The sequence below is a fragment of the Bactrocera dorsalis genome, chromosome 3 (assembly GCF_023373825.1).
Source record: "Bactrocera dorsalis isolate Fly_Bdor chromosome 3, ASM2337382v1, whole genome shotgun sequence".
NCBI classification, from domain to species: Eukaryota; Metazoa; Arthropoda; class Insecta; order Diptera; family Tephritidae; genus Bactrocera; species Bactrocera dorsalis.
This window is the reverse complement of record NC_064305.1, coordinates 81,042,467-81,067,048: the sequence shown is the minus strand read 5'-3', so window position 1 is coordinate 81,067,048 and position 24,582 is coordinate 81,042,467. Positions and strand designations below refer to the sequence as shown.

General features: G+C 33.4%; 7 protein-coding genes across 16 annotated transcripts; 3 read left to right on the top strand and 4 right to left on the bottom strand.

Annotated features, from left to right (window-relative positions):
* Positions 1-441: 441 nt before the first annotated feature.
* LOC105230002 (small RNA 2'-O-methyltransferase) lies at positions 442-11,314 on the bottom strand. Its single transcript, XM_011210563.4, has 8 exons — positions 11,155-11,314; positions 10,858-10,968; positions 10,627-10,683; positions 10,330-10,457; positions 9,542-10,157; positions 9,378-9,455; positions 1,427-1,596; positions 442-1,368 (listed from the first exon to the last, which is right to left on the bottom strand). Exons 5-8 carry the CDS (start codon positions 9,695-9,697, stop codon positions 537-539), a joined length of 1,236 nt encoding a protein of 411 aa, XP_011208865.2. The 5' UTR covers positions 9,698-10,157; positions 10,330-10,457; positions 10,627-10,683; positions 10,858-10,968; positions 11,155-11,314; the 3' UTR covers positions 442-536.
* On the top strand, positions 1,887-8,456 carry Nhk1 (Nucleosomal histone kinase 1). Of its 6 annotated transcripts, none has more exons than XM_011210556.4 (6): positions 1,887-2,026; positions 3,066-3,930; positions 4,199-4,354; positions 4,420-5,078; positions 5,136-6,449; positions 6,512-8,456. In XM_011210556.4, exons 2-6 carry the CDS (start codon positions 3,555-3,557, stop codon positions 7,115-7,117), a joined length of 3,111 nt encoding a protein of 1,036 aa, XP_011208858.2. In that variant the 5' UTR covers positions 1,887-2,026; positions 3,066-3,554; the 3' UTR covers positions 7,118-8,456. The 6 variants fall into 6 exon arrangements, with proteins under 6 accessions (XP_011208858.2, XP_011208863.2, XP_029407710.2 ...); XM_011210561.4 differs by having other exon boundaries at positions 1,938-2,026; positions 3,387-3,930; XM_029551850.2 differs by having other exon boundaries at positions 1,943-2,170; positions 3,387-3,930.
* Positions 11,315-12,036: 722 nt separating the features above from the next.
* Positions 12,037-13,626, top strand: LOC105229999 (lysosomal aspartic protease). The gene is made up of 2 exons (XM_011210552.4): positions 12,037-12,196; positions 12,284-13,626. The coding sequence occupies exon 2, from the start codon at positions 12,297-12,299 to the stop codon at positions 13,455-13,457; it is 1,161 nt and encodes a 386-aa protein (XP_011208854.1). The 5' UTR covers positions 12,037-12,196; positions 12,284-12,296; the 3' UTR covers positions 13,458-13,626.
* A 719-nt stretch (positions 13,627-14,345) lies between these two features.
* LOC105229998 ((Lyso)-N-acylphosphatidylethanolamine lipase) lies at positions 14,346-16,928 on the bottom strand. Of its 4 annotated transcripts, none has more exons than XM_011210548.4 (2): positions 16,158-16,928; positions 14,346-15,763 (listed from the first exon to the last, which is right to left on the bottom strand). In XM_011210548.4, the coding sequence occupies exons 1-2, from the start codon at positions 16,242-16,244 to the stop codon at positions 14,543-14,545; spliced, it is 1,308 nt and encodes a 435-aa protein (XP_011208850.2). In that variant the 5' UTR covers positions 16,245-16,928; the 3' UTR covers positions 14,346-14,542. The 4 variants fall into 4 exon arrangements, with proteins under 4 accessions (XP_011208850.2, XP_049308339.1, XP_049308340.1 ...); XM_049452382.1 differs by having other exon boundaries at positions 16,777-16,800; XM_049452383.1 differs by lacking the exon at positions 16,158-16,928 and adding an exon at positions 16,009-16,031.
* A 410-nt stretch (positions 16,929-17,338) lies between these two features.
* Positions 17,339-21,130, bottom strand: LOC105229997 (activin receptor type-1). 2 transcript variants are annotated; one of them, XM_049452379.1, is made up of 11 exons: positions 20,979-21,130; positions 20,609-20,732; positions 20,442-20,477; positions 20,076-20,151; positions 19,814-20,018; positions 19,533-19,759; positions 19,251-19,465; positions 18,961-19,183; positions 18,712-18,899; positions 18,426-18,651; positions 17,339-18,360 (listed from the first exon to the last, which is right to left on the bottom strand). In XM_049452379.1, exons 1-11 carry the CDS (start codon positions 21,037-21,039, stop codon positions 18,211-18,213), a joined length of 1,731 nt encoding a protein of 576 aa, XP_049308336.1. In that variant the 5' UTR covers positions 21,040-21,130; the 3' UTR covers positions 17,339-18,210. The 2 variants fall into 2 exon arrangements, with proteins under 2 accessions (XP_049308336.1, XP_011208848.1); XM_011210546.4 differs by lacking the exon at positions 20,442-20,477.
* Positions 21,131-21,458: 328 nt separating this feature from the next.
* On the top strand, positions 21,459-24,148 carry LOC105229995 (mitochondrial intermediate peptidase). Its single transcript, XM_011210543.4, has 6 exons — positions 21,459-21,666; positions 21,751-21,873; positions 21,930-22,336; positions 22,406-22,712; positions 22,772-23,473; positions 23,535-24,148. The coding sequence occupies exons 1-6, from the start codon at positions 21,526-21,528 to the stop codon at positions 23,970-23,972; spliced, it is 2,118 nt and encodes a 705-aa protein (XP_011208845.2). The 5' UTR covers positions 21,459-21,525; the 3' UTR covers positions 23,973-24,148.
* Positions 24,047-24,576, bottom strand: LOC105229996 (uncharacterized). Its single transcript, XM_011210544.4, has 2 exons — positions 24,413-24,576; positions 24,047-24,327 (listed from the first exon to the last, which is right to left on the bottom strand). Exons 1-2 carry the CDS (start codon positions 24,475-24,477, stop codon positions 24,231-24,233), a joined length of 162 nt encoding a protein of 53 aa, XP_011208846.1. The 5' UTR covers positions 24,478-24,576; the 3' UTR covers positions 24,047-24,230.
* Positions 24,577-24,582: the final 6 nt, after the last annotated feature.

Here is a 24,582-nt window from a genome sequence, read left to right as displayed (position 1 = left end):
TCACTATTGCAGTGGCGTTTGAGCGCATGCGTTGTTTTTATTGTCTATTCTGTTACAAATTAGTCGAAGACTGCAAATATTTGCAACATGAAGTTGGGGTTCTACAAATCACATTGTGCACGGAATTCAATCAACCCCACCGCCAATTGTAGTACGCAGACCTTATTTTTCCGGTTTTCATAAATTTTAAGGGAGGAAATCGTAATCACAAGAAGTAGAGATTTAGAAATATATGTTTATAATAATTTTATACGGAGTTAGGGGGATGCGTTCCGAATATGTTTACTAAGAAATTCTCTTTAAATAAGCAATGTCCGTAGATATGTACATTCATGCATTATAGGGCAAGAGTTATACACTATTGACTTGATACTAGTTCATTTTCAATCTCTTTAATTAAATTGGGCTTAAAAAATCTCTGCTTAAGTAATATTTTGTAAATTTTTTTCTATAAATAGTATTTATCAACTTTATTTAATTTGATCATTTTCTTAGTACAAAACAGTTAACTAAATTAAACCCCTACTAGCTTTCGTTTAATCCCAATTTTCCTCAGCATCATAGTTGGTGTCTCCTTTAGTATGTGAATATCCACCGCATGCGCCCCGTTCGTCGTCATTTCCGGTCTCATCATATCCAGCATCATTCCACACTCCCAAATCCTCATCATAACAATCGTCATATTGACGATAACTAAAATCATCCTCATCATATTCGGGTAATATGATGTGTTCTTCCTTTACCTCAATATCATTTTCCTTTAGAACAGCAAGCAATTCCCGCATTGTAGCGCCAATATTTTCAATATAGTCTCTTAAAACTATTAGAGGTACTTCATATACACGTAAATCGCAATTGAAATATCTATCAATACGTCGACAACGACTGATTTGATAGCGCGCCTCATCCAAAATTTTTTGGTCTTTACTACGTTCATCAATATAAACTGGGAAGTCTACAGTAAATATTTCTTTGTACCTCATATCTGCATCGGGACCACAATCTACTGCGACCTTGCTGGAAAGTAACTCATTATGAAGAGAAGGGTCCAGCAAATCACAACGTGCGAATATTGCCATTTGAGTAACGTTGCCAATATCCTTTCTATCTGGTGGTGCATCCCCAACACCCATAAAAGCAACCTTATAATTGGGATATTGTTGACAAATATTTAATGCCCAGTCCTTAAATTCAGATCGTTTCCATTCGAATTTGTGATCATCGTGTCGGAAACCATTTGCTAATAATGGCTCAAAAAGTACGTTAAATTCTGAATTTGGTGTTGAAAATATTGCTAATTTAGGCTGCATAAAACCGAATATATTTTTCGGAGTATTCTCTAGTGTTTTTGGGTACAAGTGCTCAATTCTATTAAAGAATACAGTATATTTATGTATTACTTATAATAAAATAATTGCGAACTTACATTTCCAATGCAATGACTGCGTCTACATTCAACAATTGTTCAGCCGCCGTGTCAATACTTCCTTGTAATAAATCGATTCGCAAAGGAGTTTCACGTTTGTTCAAGTAGTCCGATACCAAGGGTTCTGCTCTCTGTTTATTGCTCCTTAATAAATTTTCATCGATGTCAACCTGACCAAAAAAGAGTAAAAGTTTTTTTAAGATATATATTAAATATCAAATGTATTGAACATTTAATATCAAAGTTCATATTTCATATTTGTGGGGTTATTTTAGCCAGGTAAATAATTTAACAGTGACACGTTAATTAACCGGTCGTAATTTACAAAGAAGAATAATAAATTTTGGATGACATGGAAACGGCATACGAAAGGAGAGAACTAATTCATGGTAATGTAAACAAACTGTTACTAAATAAAGTTGTATTATATTGTGAATTAATATAATTAAGAAGAAGCAAACACAAATGCCGGAACGCGGCGAATAGGAATGAAACACACCGACAATGGAGCAGTTTTTCGACGGCGATTTCGTTGAGCTTGTGTTTGTAATGCAATTATCTAGTGTGTGGAATCGACGGATATCGGGAAAATTTAACTCAGTAGGTTTTATAGCGAATTCTGCGACAATTACTAAAACAATTAGACAAAATCATTACCAAAATATAGCCCAATTTTTTCTGAATTAAAGGAATATAAAAGTAAAGCATCGGATGTCGGATCATCGTGATAAAATCATTTTAAAAGTGTGTACAACAGTGAAAACTTTTAGCATTGAATAAGTTTTTTTTTCTCTTGCTTCTGTCTTTCTGTCTTGAAATCGAAACAAGCGAAACCGAAAGAGAAAAAAACGACCAAATTAGTCGGCCAACCAGCATTGAACCGAAATTTCCTATGTTTTTGACTTGAACAAAATTGTTGCTAAAATTTGAAATAATCGTTTGATATTGTGTATTGTAAGGAATTATGTCTGTATATTGAATATCTGATGGGTAATTCAGAAAAGGTTTGTTCAATTCGTAACAGTCTCGCGTTGCATTGATTTTAAAAGACTTGAAAGAATTTTTTTAGCGCTGCTGCTGCAACCGAGCTGTTCGTTCGGTTGACACCGCTGTTTTCATTTCATCCAGCACTTGCCTTGCCAAAATGTTTTATGAGCATTGCCGTGGGAACTCGGTTGTATAAAATTTGTGTTAGTGTAAATTAAAAAAAATGTTTTTTTATTAGAATTGCTATTGTAGTTAAAAAAATTAAATTCTGATTGTACATACTTATATTTCGGAAATATATTTGAAAAAATTATAATAAAGATAGATGAATGAAGACAGACAAAAAACAGTGAAACAGTGGAATTGATCGATTTTTAATCGCAAATAATCTGATTTTTCATTCAAAATGGGAGAGTGCAATATACATATGGAAGAAACGTTTATAGTAGCGAAGAATTTAAGCTAGTGGCATATATAATATCGGAGTACATAAATGTATATACATATATATATATACAGAAATATAGATGCATGAAGGCATGTGCAATCGATTAATTTTTGCTCCTTTATCTGGTTTTGAATTGAGTTGTATGACTCTATTAACGTATTTTACATTCTTTCTTTACATAAATTTTCGTGGTACAAAACAAAGTATAATCACAACAAAAAAGAAATATCGTTGCTAAATACAATGAAAAGCAATCCGTAATTGAAAACACAAACACTAAAAAATCAACAAAGTCTACAACGATCAGCCAATTGTCAAAAAGTGGAAGCCAATTTATTGGAATGACATGAGCGCTTACATCGCCAATAAAGTAATAGTAAAAATTAAAGCGGACAAAAAATAAACGTTGAACGTTCCTTCAGATAAAAATTAACAGAAGACAACAGTAGAGTTTATAGACTGATTTTGTATAATATTAAGTACGAGATTACACATTTTGGATAAAGCAATACTTGCTTGATACAGGTGACTGGTGCGAAATAACAAATGAACAAATCTATGGTTTTTTAAGTTCAAGTGTATAGAATATTGTGCACAACAGGAAATCTTCATCAAATGTTTGTGACAACTATCAGCCTAATCTTTCCATAGTACTATTCGATCAAATTAGGAGTGAGCATTTAGGAGCTAAAAATGGGCAAACGTATGGCAGTCGTCGAGGCGAAGCATTCATTGCAAGCCACTCGAACTATACGCAAACGAAAGCGAAACTCTTCTGGAGCAGCAATTGATTCCGAAATGGTCACAACACCCAAGGCAACGAGAGGAAGTCATAACTATTGGCACGAAAATGATGACGAAGATTCATCTTCAAATGAAGCCACACATGTAACACCAGTGATTAGAAATCCATCTACAAAGCATGCCAACAATTCGTCAATTCTTCTGAGCGCAAATACGTCACTGAATGAATCCCCAAAACCAGTATATACATTATTACCATCTATTGTTAATGGGACTATTATGTACGACCTAATGCAGAAACCTTGGCGGCTTGGTAAACCTATTGGTAAGTGACTAATCGTCAGTGAGTATAAAAAATCTTTTGTTTTTTATATATTGTGTTAATATTGAAACTGATGTCAGACCCAAAGATTAATTGGTACCAATTTTGAATTCTTAATTTTTGTATTGTTCTAACTTGTATAATTTGCGTGCATGTATGTATACCCTCATGTAAATATATATTCTTGGTTCATAAAAACTAACATTCTCTAAGTGTAAATAATTTTATATACTACTTAAATAGATATTAATATATTCGTTATTTCTCTTAGGCAAAGGAAATTTTGGAGAAATATTTTTAGCTTCAGATAATACTTCCATTCCGGTTACTAATGAAAATGCAAAGTTCGTTGTAAAAATTGAACCACATTCAAATGGACCCTTGTTTGTGGAAATTCATTGTTTGATGAACACTGCCAAAGACGAATGTAAGAAATGTGTTAACGACAGAAATATGAATCTTATTAAAACCCTTTCTCTTTTTTGTTAATAGATAACCATATAAAAACCGAAACAGATAAAAACAATAGACAAGATTATACGGCGCCACTAATGCCACATCTACCAACGGGTATACCTAAATATATTGCATCGGGCTCTCATTATTTTGGAGATGCACGTTACCGCTTCCTGGTTTTGCAGCGTTTTGATCGCGATTTGCACTCATTGATAAAAAATTGTCGTGTCCATCAGAAGTGCGTGTTAACTCTAGCCATACAGATTGTAGATGTTTTAGAAAAATTGCACGACAAGGGCTACTGCCATAATGATGTAAAGGCACAAAATCTTATGATTTCCAAATGCAAGTATTATAAAAAACAAATTGCAACTGCTCCAGTTACCACAGGCAAAAGCAAATCGTCCCGTTCTTCAAATGTAAAGTCTTCAAGCTATGATGAACATTACGAAGAAAAGCAACAAACAACTGATAGTGGAAATAGTTCTGAGCAAGAAGCAAATGATGATGAAGAGGATGAAGATTTCATTATTAAACGAAATAAATTTGTTGACGAATATGAAGATGAGGACTTTGATGATGGCGCTACTACCAACAGTAATAACAGTAACAGTGTAGATCTTTATGAAACACCACTCAATCGTAATCGCAAACGTCGTCCACGAAATAATATTGAATTTAGTGGTTCCAATCCGGTATTTAAAAAACAAAGAAAAAAATAATTTGTTAAAATAACGATAAACTCATTTTAGGTACGCTCATGTCGCCGACAAAAAAGAAATTCCATATATGAAGAGATGGTGAAGTCTCATTATTTACGTCCTGCAAAACGTATTAGTTACTCAGAATTCTTTAATGAAGATACTACTTCCATAAAAGATGAACCATTGGAATCGAAATCTGTGACAACAGATGATGATTTCGAAGAATTTTTACCAAGGTCTGCACGTCGTTCCGGTACAATAAAGAAGTCGAGTCATGCTTCAAATTCCTGCTTACCAACAACACGGTTAACACGACGTCAAGAGAAAATTCTGAATAAGTTAAACGCTAATAAGAATTTACAAAAAACTAACTGCGATAATTCGCCATCCACAGCTGTCGCAGAATCGCTTGTAGTCGTTGAGGAAGAACGAATTTTCCTTATAGATTTCGGGTTGGCTTCCAAATTTATGGATAATGGGGTACATCGTCCATTCGTAATGGATCAACGTCGAGCACACGATGGTACTTTAGAATTTACATCACGAGACGCTCATATGGGTGCCCATTCCCGTCGTAGTGATCTAGAATGTTTAGGTTATAACTTAATGTTCTGGTCTCAAGGTTATTTGCCATGGAAGGATGCAGCAATCCAGCATCAACAGGAGAAGGTACATCGCGCAAAGGAATACCTAATGACCGATGTGCGCGAAATGTTGAAACAAATTTATGGCAAACAGGTTCCTAAATACTTGGGCGAATTTCTACATCAAGTTAGCCAATTAGCCTACCACGACCGACCGGATTATGGACGATACCGCCGCTTATTCCAACGTGAATTTCAGCAGCTTGGCTATTCACTTGCAGAATTGCACTTGGACAGCAAGGAAATAGTGCGCACTTGTGTACGTGTTAAAGAGGAAATTGAGAACAAAAACGATATATTCGAAATGAATAAACTCAACGGCAATGCAGTATGGAGTATTATGAGCAACCTTGCAGTGGGCACACCATTCCATGAGCGCACTCTCTCCAATAGGGTGTCGCCGAAAAACTTGAGGTCCAAATCTGACAAGAAATCTATGAAAAAGAAAAAGTTTTCATGGGCAGAAATTCTGTCACAAGATCCTGACCAGATTGCCCGCGAACGTGCCGAAAAAGAGTTCGATCGCGAGGAGGAACTTAGTGAAGTGCAACAACCAATAGTGCGTCGTTATGAAGGAAAACCAACATATGCTATATTAGAGATTGAAAATCGCCTAAGGTTAAGCGGCAGATTAACAGAAGATAATAGAGACTCACATCAAAGAGGCGCTGCTAATCAGACCGACGAAGAAGATGAGAATGATGAGGAACAGGATGAGGTAAATATTTTTTAAATATATGTAGACTGGCACAGGTAATTTTTCCTATAACTCTTCAATAGGAAGAAATGGAAGTAGACGATATGGAGGATATGGAAGATAACGACAGAGATTGTGACGACGATGATGATGACATAGAAACGGACGCTACAGAAACCATGGATCACGCGCCTAATAGTGGACATAACACACGCGCACATAATACACGATCAACTAGAAAAAAAAATTATGTACAATTATTAGAAACAGAGGGTCGAATTCAGAGTTCGACTAAGCAACGTACAATCAATTCGACAAAATCTGCAATTAAAACAGCAGCAGCCACATCCAAATCGAGTCATGTTGCAAATAAAGTGACTATGAAATCGAATAACAAACGGAGTAGTACCGCCGGCCGTAGTAATCGTAAAGGTTACAACAATGAAGGAACTCAAGTAAATAGCAGCAGTGTAGGTGGAACGGGAAGGCCGGAACGACGAACTCGTCGTTGCTTAATTGAGACTGAAACAGAGATGAATGATCTGATCGATCAACAGGAAAGTAATTCAAATTTTAATCCAGATGTTTGCAGTTTATTCAACGTTTGGAAAAAGATCAATAATGAAAACATCTACTATCGAGGCAACAACGTCGCAGCAGCGGCATCGACACGACAGTGTAAAAAGTGAACAATGTAAACATGCAGTCGTTTCTGCCGAAACTGTTCAATACTTCTAAATTTCTCACCGCTTTCAATTATGTTAGTAAAATTTTTGCTAAACATTGGTTTGAAATGCATAAATAACGTAGAATAAAATAGCGTAGTACAGCAAATCCGTTTGACAAGAGAAGAGAGTGAATAAATATTATAAGTAGTGGTAATGTTTACATTTTTGTTATTTACCAACAACTCAATATGCAAAGAAAATTGAAATGGAATGAGCAAAGTTAAAATTGTAAAAATCGTAAAAACAGAACTCAAAATAAAAATAAAATATGTGAGTAAGATTAACATAAAAATCATATGATGCAAAATAGTTAATTCTTATTAAAAATCATCTGTGTAACCATGTGAACAAATGATATTCATAATTGCAATTCTATTGGTAATGGATCGCGTACATATAAATACATATATATTTTTTTTTTTGTTAATTTACATCTGTCGCTTTGAATTACTAAGAAGGAGAAACAAATCTTATAACTTTTATAAATGTTACATAAAATAAAAAAATCATTCATTTTAATCACGTGTAAAATGAAAATCACATTAACGCGATCCTCTACTGTAAATTTTGTATAAACTTCCCTAATACAACATACTTAAACTACTAGTAAGCAGATTTAGCTTTTAGATTTAATTAAAGGAAATGGGAACGTTTCGCCGTGGTTTATGGAAAATGAGTACAGAAGCGCACACACTGAACTTACAAAAAAAAAATTTGCTTCCATGATTAATAATGGAAATCGCATCCTACAAACGTACCAACTAATCTCTAACCTTGAATTTTATTGAGTACACATGTGCATTCTACTTGTATCATACGTGACACCACGGTGCTGGCTATCAACCCATTCTCTTAACATATTTTAAATAGTTTGTAAGATTTACTTTTAATCTAGAAATTTAATTTACGTTTGTTTTACCTACAATTCTGAGTTTGTTTGCAATGAATACAAGCATTCTGGTTATTTAAATAGCAATTCCTTGTTATTTAACGTTATATTTTCTGGCACTGTGTGCACCAACAAGGCACAGATTTAATTCAACTTTACAAATTTGTGTTAATGAGCATTAGCGTTTTGTTTTAAATTTAGTATATAATATTTGGTCACATACAATTCACCAAGACGTTGTTTTAAGCACACCATACAAAAAGTGAATTAGTATTTGTTTATTTCATTTAATTGTTTTTTTTTACCTAAATATTATTACTTTAGTTTTAAGTAAAATACCTAAATATATCCATTAATTAAAGGAATTAATTAAATACCATTAAACTTCATGAAATAAAATATAAAAAATAAAATGAAAATATCTTTTTATTTGCAGTTCGCATATTACGAGTTCTTAAAATTTAAACTTGAATTCATTGATTCTATAGGGTGAAGTGTTAAGGAAAATTAAGAGAATAATAAACTCTAGAAATTGGCTACCGAGAGCTGCAGACGTCTAAATTTTTTGTCATACGACAGTCGCGCCTAACTGAACGCAGCGAACGGCCACTGGTCTAGATATCACAGTTTTAATACCCGAAAATAATAAAATTTTTAGAAAAATGCAGGCACGAATGTTGTACCAATCATAAGACACAACCACTTCACCATTACATGAGAAACGGGTATAAAAACTGATTTTATCGCCAAAGATTGCAGACGGCTGGGATTTAGAATAGCATCCCCGCATTTCGGGAGTAAAATGGGTATCACTGGAAAGGTGACGTTCTCAAGATCACGAAAATATATAAATATAGTTGCCGCTGACTTATAGTTTTAAAGATATTTGCATTTAAAGTTGAAAAATTGACAACTTTTACATTGATAATTTGTATATTGTGAATAACTTTTTAACTTGTATTATGCACTTTTCACTAACTAACACTTCACTATAACGTTTCTGTACATTAATTTTTTTAATATTTGTTGTAAATAAAGCTTTATTTTAATTTCGCGCAGCGCTTCAATAAAAATAACCTTGGCAATCCTTTTCTTATTGTGCAAATGCAGAGAATTGTAACTAAAATAAAATAATTAAAATAAAGCTTTATTTACAACAAATATTAAAAACCCCCCTAAGGACGACCTAATCTAGGCCTATAAAGAAAATACCCAGATTATTAAACTACCAGATTTGCAACATAGAGATATGCTTTGAGTCCGACACACTTTCCTTTCATTGATTGGTATACCAATATGCTTAATTTATTTGCGGTACAAGTTCTGTCTTACCTCTAGAATATGTTCTATGCCTTCCGTACGGCGTAGCAATGACAATAATCGCATTTCAGCACATCCGAAATCTACCACCTGTGTAGAAAGAAACGCATTAAAAAAAACTAAGTACTATGTATAACTTGTATACAAATTGAAATTGAGTGGATAACCGGTCTCACTTTTTTAAATTTGTGCCCCCAACATGGATCTTCCAATATGCGTATGGTTGTGGTATAACGCTGCTCATATACTGGCGGATCAAATTTAATTTCACCATTGGAATTAATGTAACAACGAGCGTGCAGACCGCCATTCGGTAAATTATACTTAAACATAATTTTATGTCCTGACTTTATATATTATGGTAAATTAACCGCTTTTTGTTTATAAGCTGTCTAGGACAGTGAAGAGGAATAAAACAATCTCTCCCTTATTTTCTGTTCTCTTACGTTCCAATCTCACTGTTCCATTGTTATAAAGTAGCATTCACAATAATACTTTTGCCCTGTATTAAAATATAGCGGAATAGATTTTCAACATATGCCGACAAAATGTCGAGCTACTTAAAAAACACGTATTTTTTAGTTATGCATTAATTAGTCTTGGTTCTTGAGGATCTGCATTTGTCAATGAAATGAACAGAGACTCCAATTGCGGGGAATGCGCATTATTTTTAGAATATATAACTTATATTCTCCTAACTTTAAAAGAGGATCCACAATAAAAATACACCATATTTAAAATCAATTCATTCTTTATTTGCTATATTACATTGTTTTTAATTTCCACAAAGACCTGAAAAGAGAAGAAAATTCATTAAATATTTATACGAATAAATAGTTTTAGTAATTACATAATTATTTAATAAATTATCAGTGTTTATTTATCATCAAGCTTGTCTTTATGACAGGGATAACTAAAAATCATCACTGGAGCGTGCATTACCACAAAAATAAAAGAAACTTACCTCGTGGAATGCCGGATCTAGTGCTATATATTCTCTCTTAAATTATTGTTGTAACGGGTACCTAATCTTTTAAATTGCATTTCTTACTGCCTCCAGCGTTCAACACCAAAATAGCCATTCGTAAATCCCTAATAAAAAAATATATATTTTAGAACTCAATGCTTAAAATTTTAAGATATTATTTTTGTAGTAACATTCAGACGAAAGTATTCAACATACGAAATTCTGTTATATGCTTGTCTACTTTTAATTATCATCACTCATACAAATTATTTTAAAATTAGTTGTTGTAAATACCTTGGTATTTAATGCACTGCTTATATCAGACACTGAATTCCACGTGGTTAGGATGACCTGAAAATTGGAATATTGAGAATATTATAACAGTTTTTTAGGTTATATAGATTTTTTATAAGAAACAATTTCAGCAATTTTAACCAATCGACATAATTTTTCCGACTGGGGCGGTATTCGAAAACATCATGTAAAAGGATTAGTGGCACGCATTTTTATTCTACTAATAATTACCTTTGTGGACAGGCAAATATGGATAGTTCACAAATTTCACGTCCTCATATACTTAATTCATGTTCCAAACAATGAACTTACAAAAATTCCATTGTAAGTTAACCATAACCACTGAAATAATAAAATATGCATTAGTAATTTCCTTTATTTACATACTACATTTAGAGTTTGACTAATCAGTAATAAAAGAACCAATCGACATTATCTTTCCGACTGGGGCGGTATAAATAAGCATCATTGAGAATTTATGAATAAAATGAAGCATGTATAAATAAAATGTGCTTTCTTTGTACTTACCTTTTACTATCTTCAAATTTATATAATTTTTTAAGTGCAAATAAGTAATACATCTTTACTCGAAGACAATCCGAAATGAAATGAACGTTTCCGCAGTGAATTTTTCAAAGATGGACGTCTTCGCTCACAGTATTACCAACTTAGTATTTGTTAACGGAGACATCTATGGTAAAATTACAACAACGTTGAATTGTCTAGATAATTTTATTGTTGTTTAAATTGACAATGGATATTGCATATTGCTTATGTTTGTCAATAGTTTTGTCTGCACATTTTTTTTACAACTACATCTTGTGTTCTCGCTAATAAAAACTGCGACTCTTGCTTGGCAAAGTGTAAAAAGATAAGAGTTACACAGCAAAATCTTCATACAATACCTTACATCGAACTTTTCTATCAATACAACTGTTTGACGTAAAGCGTAGCAAAAGTTCTATTTGAATTGTCCATGCGAGCGTGTTGCATAGTTCATTTCTATGTTGGTGTGACATAATGCTTACAAGGAATTACCAATAACGTGCTATAAGATTATGTATAATACCTGCTATTAATATTTTTAAGGAGAAATTTAGGAAGGACATTTCCTTCTCTTTTTTGTTCCTCAATATATTTCTATTATTACAAAATATTCATGAATTAATTACATTCTTGTTTTAAATAAAATGATATTCGAATTAAATCCTTTGGGTTTAAAGGAAATATACATATATGAAAGTTGTTTTTAGATAACGTAAATATTAATTTGAAACCGAGCGCTATTGCAACCATGAAAAGAATTTAAAAATTCTTGCCTTTCCTCGTTTTTCGCTCGCATAAAACACGTTTTGGGGGACAAAAAATTTATGTGTAAACTGGCACTTATACGGCACCGAACTCACAAAGCAGCAGTAATTTGCTGTTCCCTTTTGTCCAATTCTTCATTGCTTTGTCATTATCAATTTTCAAGATATTTGTAATTTGCAAAGATTTTTCCATTTAGTTATTTTTAAACCATTGAATTGCAATAATATAAAAATATAAACCCGGGTTTGAGCGAACTGTGGTGAGAGAACAAAGGATTTTACAATATTTCTTATATTAATTTAATTAACGTTTTAAATTAATTTAATATTTCTGCATTATCTTTTAGATCACAGTTACATATGATGTTTAAAACACTCTTAATTGTATTCACGGTATTTAGCTTAGCTAATACTGAGCTATTACGAGTACCACTAAAAAAAATCAAAACTGCTAGACAACATTTTTCCGATGTGGGTACCGAATTGCAACAATTACGCATTAAATATGCCAATGGTGGCATCGCTCCTGAACCACTTTCAAATTACCTTGATGCGCAGTACTATGGCCCAATAACAATTGGATCTCCCCCACAAAGCTTTAAAGTGGTTTTTGATACCGGCTCCTCAAACCTTTGGGTGCCATCGAAAAAATGTCATTTGACCAACATCGCCTGTCTCATGCACAACAAATACGATGCTACAAAGTCTAAAACTTATGAAAAAAACGGCACCGAATTCGCTATTCACTATGGTTCTGGAAGTTTGTCTGGATATTTGTCTGCTGATACAGTGAATATCGGTGGATTAGATATTAAAAAACAAATTTTTGCCGAAGCAATGAGTGAGCCGGGTCTCGTATTTGTTGCGGCAAAATTTGACGGTATCCTCGGTTTGGCATACAGTTCAATATCTGTTGACGGCGTAAAACCACCATTTTATAATATGTATGAACAGGGCCTTATTCCTGCACCCGTATTTTCATTTTACTTAAACCGCGATCCTGCTGCACCTGAAGGTGGAGAAATTATTTTCGGTGGTTCAGATAAAGATCATTATGTCGGAGACTTTACATATCTACCGGTAACACGCAAAGCTTACTGGCAAATTAAAATGGACGGTGCTTCAGTCGGTGATTTGCAACTTTGCAAAGGGGGCTGCCAAGTAATTGCCGACACAGGTACTTCATTAATTGCAGGACCTACCGAAGAAACAACGGCTATAAATCAAGCTATCGGTGGAACTCCAATTATGGGTGGTCAGTACATGGTCTCTTGCGATTTGATTCCAAAACTTCCGATAATTAAATTTATATTGGGTGGCAAAACATTCGAATTGGAAGGCAAGGACTATATTTTACGTATTGCTCAAATGGGCAAAACGATTTGCTTGTCTGGTTTCATGGGCATGGATATTCCACCACCAAATGGTCCTTTGTGGATTCTTGGAGATGTTTTTATCGGTAAATACTATACTGAATTCGATATGGGTAACGATCGAGTTGGCTTTGCCACAGCAAAATAAGATTATTAAAGGAAGAAACATGAATGTCTGAAAGGAGGGAGAATTATGTCAAGACAGAAAATTTAATCGAAAATATTTGCGTTACAACTGTTATTAAAAGTTAAGGTTTTGTGAGCTTTAAATGTATTTCAGACTATAAATAAAGGCATTATAACAGTATTTAAAATAACTCTTCTATATATTATACACTTATTAATACTGATAAAGACAAAGACTGCGCTTAAGGAGAGAATTGTTTGGTTTGTAGTCGTAATCAGACGCATACATACATACATGTATATATGTACATATATATTTTTGCAAGGCATTCATATGGCTTCTTAGCGAATTCAGATGGCTTTGCTGATAACATTTAACACTGATGACACATTATGCATTCGAATTCGTTTGAAAAATATTTGATACAAAACAAAAGATTTAGTATATTTGACGCAGTTGCATTTGTTTTTTTCATTAGTATTAATATATTGTAGTCCAAATTGCCAATTATTAACCACGAATCGCAACGAGATCAATAAAATTGCATACATTGTTTCAACAAATTTCTGACACCACACTCGTGTCTTTGCTATTATCGCTTGTTGACATGTATGCACTATGTTCACATAATTTGTCAATGCATTGATAAGAAAATAATCGGACTATAACTTACACAAATCACATTTTTTCCTCAACTCCTAAATGTTAATGTGTGAAAGAATTATTTTGCTTTTCCTGTACTTTTTTTTTACACTGAACGGAGAATTTTTTCTTTGCCACGAATCTTTTGGTGCAACCGAATCTTAAAAATAATTTTACTCATAACAGCCGTACACTCCCACGTTAAATTTATATGTCTTTAAAAAACGTATTAAAAAAACACATAGTTTTTTATTATTTCCTTGTATATTTCAATACTTTTACTATTATTGGTGAGTTTAATCAAAAGTAGAACTGAAGTAACAGTTTTGGGATGAGCACATTTAATATTTTAATTGCAATATTTTGGCTAATACTATGTGTTATATATTGACTAAAACATATCGACTAAAAAATTAAAACTGATTGCAGGTAGTAAGTGTGTGATAATTCTCCATCAGTACACCTTATTGTTCTTTAAGGTTTGACGCAACTTCATCTGTTTGTGGATCTTCAGGCAAGATTTTATCGGTTTCTATATTTTCTTCTTTTTGGAGCTCGGACTGTTGTAATTTTTGTGCTTCAGCTTGCAATGCTTTATTGCTCAGTTCATCATCTGATTCTGTTTTATCCTGTATAGCCGCTCCATTTTGATACGATTTATATAGTTCACAGGTTTCATTAACGTAACGATTAAAAACTTCCGGTTTGTCCGCATATACGTGATGTCCCGCACCGGCTACAATTTTAATATCCACTTTTGAATCGACCCGTTGCGCTTTTATTTTTTCTCCTGAAGACGAATCAATCCATGAACGCGAACCATAAATAAATGTTATAGGAATGTCCGCCCGAACATTTTTAACTCTATGTATCATCGGATATTTCGCCCATCCAAACGAAGACATCATACTGTGGAAGGCCGACTCACCTGAAGGTGATTGTGCGTTACATTGGTGAATATATTGTGGTAATAGGTTATTGTCTTCTTCCACTGCGGCTGCAAACTTGCGCGTAATATCCGGTCGAGTTTTTTCCACAACCCATTGACCAAGTGGCCCAGCAGCACGTAACGCCCATAGAGGATTCAGAGGTGTTAGAGCATATGCTATAGCGCGCACCCACAAGGGAATTTGACGGTTGTTATTTACGTCTGAAGGCTTTTCTGCAAATCCCCATGGATCAGCTAATATAAGATGATGAACTCTCTCGGGATATGACAACGCATAACTAGAAGCGATGAAACCACCCATTGAATGGCCTAATAGTACCATTCTATTAATATTCATTTCACGTCTCCACTCTTCTACTGACTTGACAAACTGTTTTTCACAAATAAGTGCATCATTCGAAAAACCAGGTCGTGAACTGCGACCAAAACCCAATACATCCATAGCGTATACAGGGCGATCTTTGGCAATTGAATCTAAATTCATTACCCACATAGCAACACCTGCACCTAGTCCATGTAGCAAAACCAAAGGTATCTCTTTAGATTCTGTGTTTAAGCTGATTGTCCATATTTTATCAGCTTCACCAATGGCGGGTCCAATATCTACAAAGAAACCACGATATGGCGTCTTAAGAAAGGATAAAATCTTTTTTTCCACAGCCCGTAACATTATGGACGAACTAGAAGTCCAGTTAAATAATACTCTAAACAGCCAGAAGTTCGAGGATTTACGTTCCTAAAAAAAAAGATTTATTGCAATAATATTTGTTTTATAGAAATGCAAGTATGAAACTGAATAATTGTATATATAGCATTTTTTATCAAACTATTTATAGTCGGCGTATCTTTTCCTCAATTACATATATTTTACTAAATAATTTTTTGTTAAAAAATTAATTGACAAATTAAGACTCATTGCACGATAATTTGCATAACAATATCAAAATCCGTCGTCATATTTTCACTTATACAATCCCATACACTTCAAATAAATACGCCATTAGGTTCACTGACAAGCTATGATCTCACCGATCATAATAGTTTCGTTCTCTATTCTATTTACATATTTTTTTGATATATCACGAATGTCCCTGAAAACCTATAGGCCCAGCTATCATTTCCTCACTCACCTCTACGTCCATAGTGTTTTGATCTAATATGTAATTGCCGTCGCAATGTGACTGCGGTTGTTCCAAACTCCCCGTAGCCAATGTCATTTTTCTAATCTCCTTTAAGCAAATCTTTACACAAGAATGACGTTGACATCAATTATTTTCTTTCCTGTTTTTTTATATTATATTTTGTTTTAGTTAATGCAATACCAAAGGCGGAGATCGTTTTGCTATTTATAAAGTTTCTTGCATCTGCTACCAACCACTAAAAATTTAGGCGTCTATATCGAACTTAACAATATAAATGAATATGCGTATACTAGTTTGTACTGTCAATATAGATTGATTAGCAAACTACTTATGTATATTAGCTTATGAATTTCAAGAAACTTCTATATGCCTTTACTAGGTTAATTTCACAACTCCGTACTATGTTTCGCGAACAATGTTTGTCGGAAAAATGCTAGTAGTCATGGATTTCAACTCGTTAGAACAGTAGAAATTAGTTATTTTGTAGATAGTAAAATAGCAGTGTCCGATTCTCGATTCGGGTGAGTTGCACTTATTTCAGGTATGTATGTGTATAATTTATGAAATGTAATGAGTGTATAATTTAGCAGCTTTGCTATTTAATCACTTGTAAATAAATTGTTCGGTTCTTTGACCATCAGTGTTTGTTGTTATATAGTATGTACATATATAGAAGGTACAATCACGAATAATATATAGTTTTCTAAGCAGCTGCCTTTACGGCTTATGTTTTTGCATTTCTGTTTTCTTTCTATCAAATTATTGGTCATTCTCTTATTTACATACCCATATGTTTTATAATCGATAGTTTCTTATCGCTACAGACGTACGTCATATATTTAGAGATGCTAAAAATTCTAGATCGAATTCGATTATATTTTGTATCATTGTCGAAATCGATTAACATTTCATTCTTATAAATAAAATTATTTGGATAATGAACGACAAAATTCCTCTAAATATCAAGTAGAGGTATTACACCCAGGCCGGTAGAGAGAAAACGGGGGCTCGAAAATGATTGTAGTGAATTGATGAGGAAAAATCCACAAAACATTATTGCAGAGCAGCGGGCCCCACTTACGAGTTCCAGGCCAGAGAGGAATTGTGCGCGGCCAATCCCCCCTTCCTCCTTCAGTGATTACACCTTTCACCAATTTCAAAAAAATGTATACTTTTTTTCTACTAAAATGTATTTTAATTTTAAACCATGGACTATTTTGTACAATAAATTTTCTTAAAACTAAACATATATGTATGTTTATCGAAAGCATACACTTCCTATTATTTATAGACGTATCAGTTGAAAAAGTCATGCATATACATATGTATATATTTGTAAATGTAAATTAAAATTTCATTCATTTAATTATAAAAAGGCTGCACGCGTGTTTATATTCATTTAATTATTCTCCTTCATCTTCTCTATGCAGTTTTAGATTTTTAGATTAAATTTCAATACTTCATATTAGTTTTATGAATAATACATAAGAATGGCACCAGAGGAGAGTAAAAGTAATATAAAGCCTAAATAAATAGCAGTTGAAGCATAAGGCAAATGAGGCTTCAAATATCTATGCAATTCAAGGCACATAAAGATTAATAACAAAATGTGTGTGTAGAAATCTGTGTTAAGTCTTTAGCGTGTCTTTCATTTAATTTGCATTTGTATGCAATTGTTAAAATGTACGCATAATTAAATGAAGATACTTATGTGCTTTGTTTGATTTGGTATCTAAATTTAAATCTAATATACCTAGTCTATCTAATACTACTATGCAAAGTTTACGTAAATCCACACACATATATACATTTCAAACAATCGCTCCTGTTCGTTCATTCCATTAAAGTAAATAATATTATTAAATATATGTATATATAATCCTTAATTATAACTTTAATACTTAAATACGTTTGAAGAAAAAAAGTAATATTATATTTCTTAATACCATCTACCGTTTTTACTCTGCTATTAATGATAATTTTAAAATCTACTGCTTTAAATTATAAGAATACTAAATATTCATTTGTATAAACTAAACAACTAAACACAAACTTCATCATAATTAAGGCGTATCTTTTCATCAGCGGAAGCTAGTTTGTGTATAGTTTTTCGTATTCTCAAGGCAGGTAAGCGCACATTAGGATTTTGATGCCAACATTCCTTCATTAACTTCGACATACCAGCGAGTAACTGTGAAATATAAACATTATTGAGTTGTTCAATGTTAAATATAATTTATCATTATATCAATATACCGGGTCAGAAGCCCAACGATTGGGAAAGGATGGTCTATAATTATCCACGCATACAACCTTTCTCATATCTTCAAAACTGGGATCCGATGGAACAACATCGTAAAAAGGCACTTTGTACTCTTCTGCAATGCCCCCTGAAATAGTGCGGCGACATACTTCCCACAGTACTAAACCAAGTGCGTAAATATCAGTGCGGCGCAATGCCTCAAAACATTGCATATTAATACTGTAATACATAAATGTCTTTGTGAATAAAGTGTTAAACGTCATATATGTTGAAGAATACCTTTCATCCAAAACTTCAGGTGACATGTAACGTTTTGTGCCGACTTTAGGATTATTTCCTAAATCTAATTTGCCTGTGACATGAGAGTGTGTTACAGCTAATCCAAAATCTGCTATCACACAAGTTCCATCCGATTTAACAAGTATATTCTTCGACTTTAAATCACGATGTGCCATAGCAGGTTTTCCCTATAAAATTTATATATATTATTGTATTTGCTACAATTGCATATTATTTTATTTATCTCACTTCCGTTCCCAATATTTCTGTATGCAAATGTACTAAGCCGTTGGCAATGGATAAACATATTAACACCATATCATTGTGACTTAGAGCATTCCGATTTAGATGATCGAAGAGAGAACCGTTTGGATAATAATGCGTTAGTAACCATAGTTGTGTACAAAAATTACGTGAAGTCATGTCGGAACCAATATAACCCAAAATATTTTCATGACGTAGTAAAATTGTACTGCAAATAATTAATGAATACTAATTTTATATTAATTCATAAAATACAAATTTTATATGTATTTTACCTGTATATTTCTGTCTCTCGCTTCCACGACTTCTCATCCCGAGTAAGGAATATTTTTACAGCTATATTTTCACCATGCCACTGTCCCCGCCACACTTCACCATACTTTCCACGTCCAATGCATTCTACTAATGTAACTTGCTTGGCAAGAGTACGTTGAACTAATAACGGTAATCCACTTCCAGAACCTGAAGTCATTGGATGTTGAAGATATTCCTAAAAATATATGCATTTAAATTTAGTATTTTTTCATAATTATATATTTTTAATTCGATCAACATACTCGTAACGTACTATCACCAGCACTTGTTGCTCGAAGTAATTCGTCGTTAACTAAATAAACATCTGGATCATTTTTAATACGTGAAGCCATTATGCTTTTGCGATGATGTCTGGTCATAAAATAGTAAACTAATGCCGCCATCAATCCAATGACGAAAACTGGGCCTAATATCGCTAAGGTCATTTTGAACGTATTGCTTAAATCAGCACTTAGGCGCGTCACTTCATCTGTAATGCAATATATTGTTAATACTTTTCAAATAAAAAAACATAAATACATACCATTAACAATAGGAGGCAATTCAGGAAAATCTCCGTCGTTACAGTAATCCTTGGAACAACAAATAATGTTTACATGCATTACGGCGCGTTTTCGAGGACCTAGTGTATTCTGGTTACATATTAATGGCAGTTGATCTGGAGAAGTAGTGCAACCTCGTGAAACTTTTTCTTCACCAAATGCACTGCGTGTCCGCGATTTCCAACACTAATATGTTATGCTAATTATTTCAAATTTTTTAAAAATTAATTCAATTTGACTTACCTGAATTGCGTTCTGGCACATATGCGCATGTTGTGTAGCATTTTTGCAGGGTGGCTCGCATGCATAGCACTTGTATCTGTATTATATTTTAAAAATTTAATTACGGAGGCATTTCTTATTTAAAAAGATAATACACTACTACTATTACAATCATTACTGATACTAATATTATTAATAATGTAATTGAACAAAAGGAGCACACAAAAATTTGGATTTTAATCATATGTATGTATATGTTGATTTTATTAACAACGAAATATAAAGAATGTTAATCACAGAATATAAAAAAAAAATCCAATATTTTAGAATTCAACATTCCTTTTTGCGCTTTTTAATTGTAACTGCTTTTAATCTCTTAGTATTTACCTTCTCTTCATGCGACGTTTAGATTTTGTGTGCCTCCTTTGGAATGCGGAAGGGGGGAATTATTAACAAATATAATTCTTATTACTTTCACTGACTTTTATGTTGGATGATGTGTAGAAAATACAGTAACCTACGTTCTATAGATACAGTGCTATTTTGGAACTTACCTGGGATGTGATTGTATTGAATTCCGTGGAACAGGTGAATGTTCTTTTTCATTTATATGCGACATTTCCAGATCCAAGTTTTCTTGTGTTTCGTCTAATAGACGACCACTTATTTCGGCAGCAGCTAAAACATAATTTTTTTGTTATTTATGTTACATTTGCACAAATAGTTTGCTTTATGTTAAAATAAATTCCAATTATGACACTGCTAAATACATAACCGCAAGTGGTCTATAACGTAGCACTGTAGCACCAACTCAATGCTTTTCATGCTGCAGACTATTATTATATTCATAATTATATAATATTGTAAGCAAATATTATTTGGATACAGTTACGAGCACACCCTATTTGCAATATTTTAAATTACCTTTAGTGTTTTGTAATGAAAATATTGAAATTAATAATAATAAAAATACAATGTCGGCCATTGTTGTAGCGCAGCAGCACAAAAACAAAATGGATAGCGAAATATGCTTGATGTGGATTTAACTTCACTAAGGCAGTGTTGCATTTAAATAAATTCGGTTTGATCTCATCCAGATGTTTTAATTAAATTTACTGAAAATAATTTTTTAAATATTACAGAAAAAATTAATTTGTTTAATTTTTATCTGACTTACTTTTTCACATTCTCACAAATATTTTTAATAAATATTTGGTACGAGTTTTAATATAAGCCCATAATTTAATGTGAACGTATTAATGCATCGTAAGTAGGTTGATTGAAATCAAATTACGAGTAAATAATTTATTTTTGTTTTTCATTTATAACTAATAAAATCAATTATTTTATGATTACCACGGTAAATTTTATTTAAAAATGTAAAAGAAGGGATGTGAACACATAATAAAAAGGGGTGGTGACAGATCATGACATATTTTTGTTTTTCAATTTTAATGTCAAGAAGCTGATAATGCTTAAGACGTGTAGAAATAAATCAGCAAAGTACTTGCTTAATAAATTATACCGAAATGTTTCTACTTGGTCGACGCCTTTGGCAACGGCATTTAATTCGCCTCCATATAAAAAAATAAACTTTACGCGTAATGAATCGGTGAGTTTTTAACAAATCATACACTACTCAGTAATAATTTGCATGATAAGTTGATCAGAAACCTAACACAAACATTGATTTCAGGGACTATTTCGTTTGTCGGAATTACGTTCTTTTGAAGGTTTTTATCTCTTGCGTGACAATGTTGCAAATAAAACGGAAGACCTAATATCTGAAGCTATCTCAACAAATCGAAAAAGAAAAATGGTACATACATATATCCGGACAAGTACCTTTATGTTCTGTAATTATTTTTTGTTTAGGTTGAAATATTTGACGAGCTTTCCGATTCCCTTTGCAAAGTAGCTGATCTTGCAGAATTTATTCGGATTGCGCATCCAAAGAACAAATATTGTCAAGCCGCTGAGGATGCCTGTATTACCATAAGTAGAATAGTTGAAAGTTTGAATACGCACAAGCCTTTGTATACAGCGTTACGCAATGTTGTTGATAATGGCGATATTCTGCCCACGAGCGATGTTGACAAACACGTATCCAAACTATTCCTCTTTGACTTTGAGCAATCAGGCATCCATTTAGAAGAAGGAGAGAGACAAAAAGTAGTTCGGCTTAACGAGTACATTTTACAATTAGGGCAAAAATTTATGGCCGGTGCGGTACAACCTTCTATTATTCAGCGTACTGATGTTCCATCATCCGTTCGCAATTAGTATGTTGATTGCACAATTACATGATTGGAATATTTTTATTAACACTTACTATTTACATCGATATAAAGCTTTCCTGCGGAAGGAGATAGCGTTCTCGTTTCCGGTTTGTACACAAACTCATCATCTGCTGAAGCACGTGAAACTGCTTATCGTCTATTTTTGCGGCCATCTGAACAACAGAATCAACTACTTACAGATTTACTTATGTGCCGCCATGAACTTGCTCGTACTTGTGGTTTCGAGACGTACGCACATCGTGCACTTAATGCAAGTACTGTCGAGCACCCGAAGATGGTTCAAGAGTTTCTTAATGAATTGTCACAAGGACTTTCTCCTCGTGCGAATGCTGATTTCAGAATAATGGAGAAAATGAAGGTTTTATTATGAATTTCTTCTTAAATGATGCGATTTTAACATTCATTACATTTCCATAGCGGCAAGATAGTGGAATAAATACAGCCCGCGTTGCTGCTTGGGACCCTCCTTATTTCACTTCTCTGATGGAGAAAAAATCATTGAAAGCAAACGCTAGTGAATTCTTGCCATACTTCAGTCTAGGTGGCTGTATGGAAGGGCTTGATAACATAATGCGTTCGTTGTATGGTATATCTTTGAAAAACACCGAAATGGAGCCGGGTGAAAGTTGGAATAACGATATTTATAAAATATCAGTTGTTCATGAGACTGAAGGTTTACTTGGCTACATTTATTGCGATTTTTTCGAACGTAATGGTAAACCTAATCAGGATTGTCACTTCACAATACAGGGAGGAAAAGATCTACCCGACGGTAATTATCAATTGCCAATTGTTGTTGTAATGTTAAATTTGTCTCAACCTCATTGGACTGGTCCTGTACTGCTATCACCATCGCGGGTCGACAATCTTTTTCATGAAATGGGTCACGCAATGCATTCAATGCTTGCCCGAACGAAGTATCAACATGTAACCGGTACACGTTGTAGTACTGATTTTGCGGAGGTTCCGTCTGTATTAATGGAATATTTCGCTAACGATCCACGTGTTTTACGAACATTTGCCCGACATTTCCAGACACAAGAACCAATTTCCGAAGATATGCTGCGGCGATTATGCGCCTCGAAGAAGCTTTTCTCAGCTAGCGAAACACAACTGCAGGTAAATGACTGTTTTTTTATTATATTTATATATTCTTTTAAACGTGGTACCGCATCTTTAGGTTTTCTATTCTGTACTTGATCAAGTTTACCATAGTGGACCAGTATCGCATAATAGAAGCACGACAGAAACGTTAATAGAAGTGCAAAAGGAATACTATGGACTACCATATGTAGAAAATACGGCTTGGCAACTCCGTTTTTCTCATTTGGTTGGTTACGGAGCAAAATATTATTCTTACTTAATATCGAAAACTATAGCTTCGTGGATATGGCAAAACTATTTTGAAAATAACCCATTCCATCGCGAGTCAGGTGAGAAGTATCGTCGCGAAATATTGGCACATGGTGGAGGTGTACCTTCTAGGCAACTGGTTGCGAATTTTTTGAAAAGAGATATGACACCGCAAATCCTTGCACAAAGTTTACTAACTGAGATCGACACGAACAATGAAATTGTCCAGGATATAAGTAATAGTGTACTTAATGCAGAAATGTGACTACTTGTCAAAAGCTAAAAATATTATCCTTTTCATATAAGCATATATGAGTATGTAGATACATAGTAAACAAATTTTGTATTATTTGACCTATTTATTAAGGAAACTATAACATTTTGAAATGCATCAATTGATTAATAAAGTATAACATTATACTAGTGTGGTTAATCAACCAATTTTACACGTTTTCATTCAAGCACTCTCTATTACAAGGGAATTATAAGAACAGTTTGTATGGAAAGCTTAATGGCATTGCTACTAGTGTTGGGCTATCGCTGGCATTATTTCCACTCCTGCAAATTCCTTTGCGATGCGTACGCCTAATAGGAAAAGCCCAAAACTCTTCAACACGGACCTGAAAGAAATAATATAGCGAAAATTACATACTTCTTGCTTTGGGGTTACGTCACTTGTGAAAGTAAATAAAACTATATTCTTACCACTGGAATTCATTTTGGTAAATACTTTTGAGTATGCTTACGGGATTAACGCTTTTTTGAACCATTTTATTAAATAAAGTTATTTAGTGCACCGATATGAAAACGCAAAACTGATGTGAATGCCTAAGGTGAACAGTGCTGCCAACACTATAAAAGATATAACCACACAT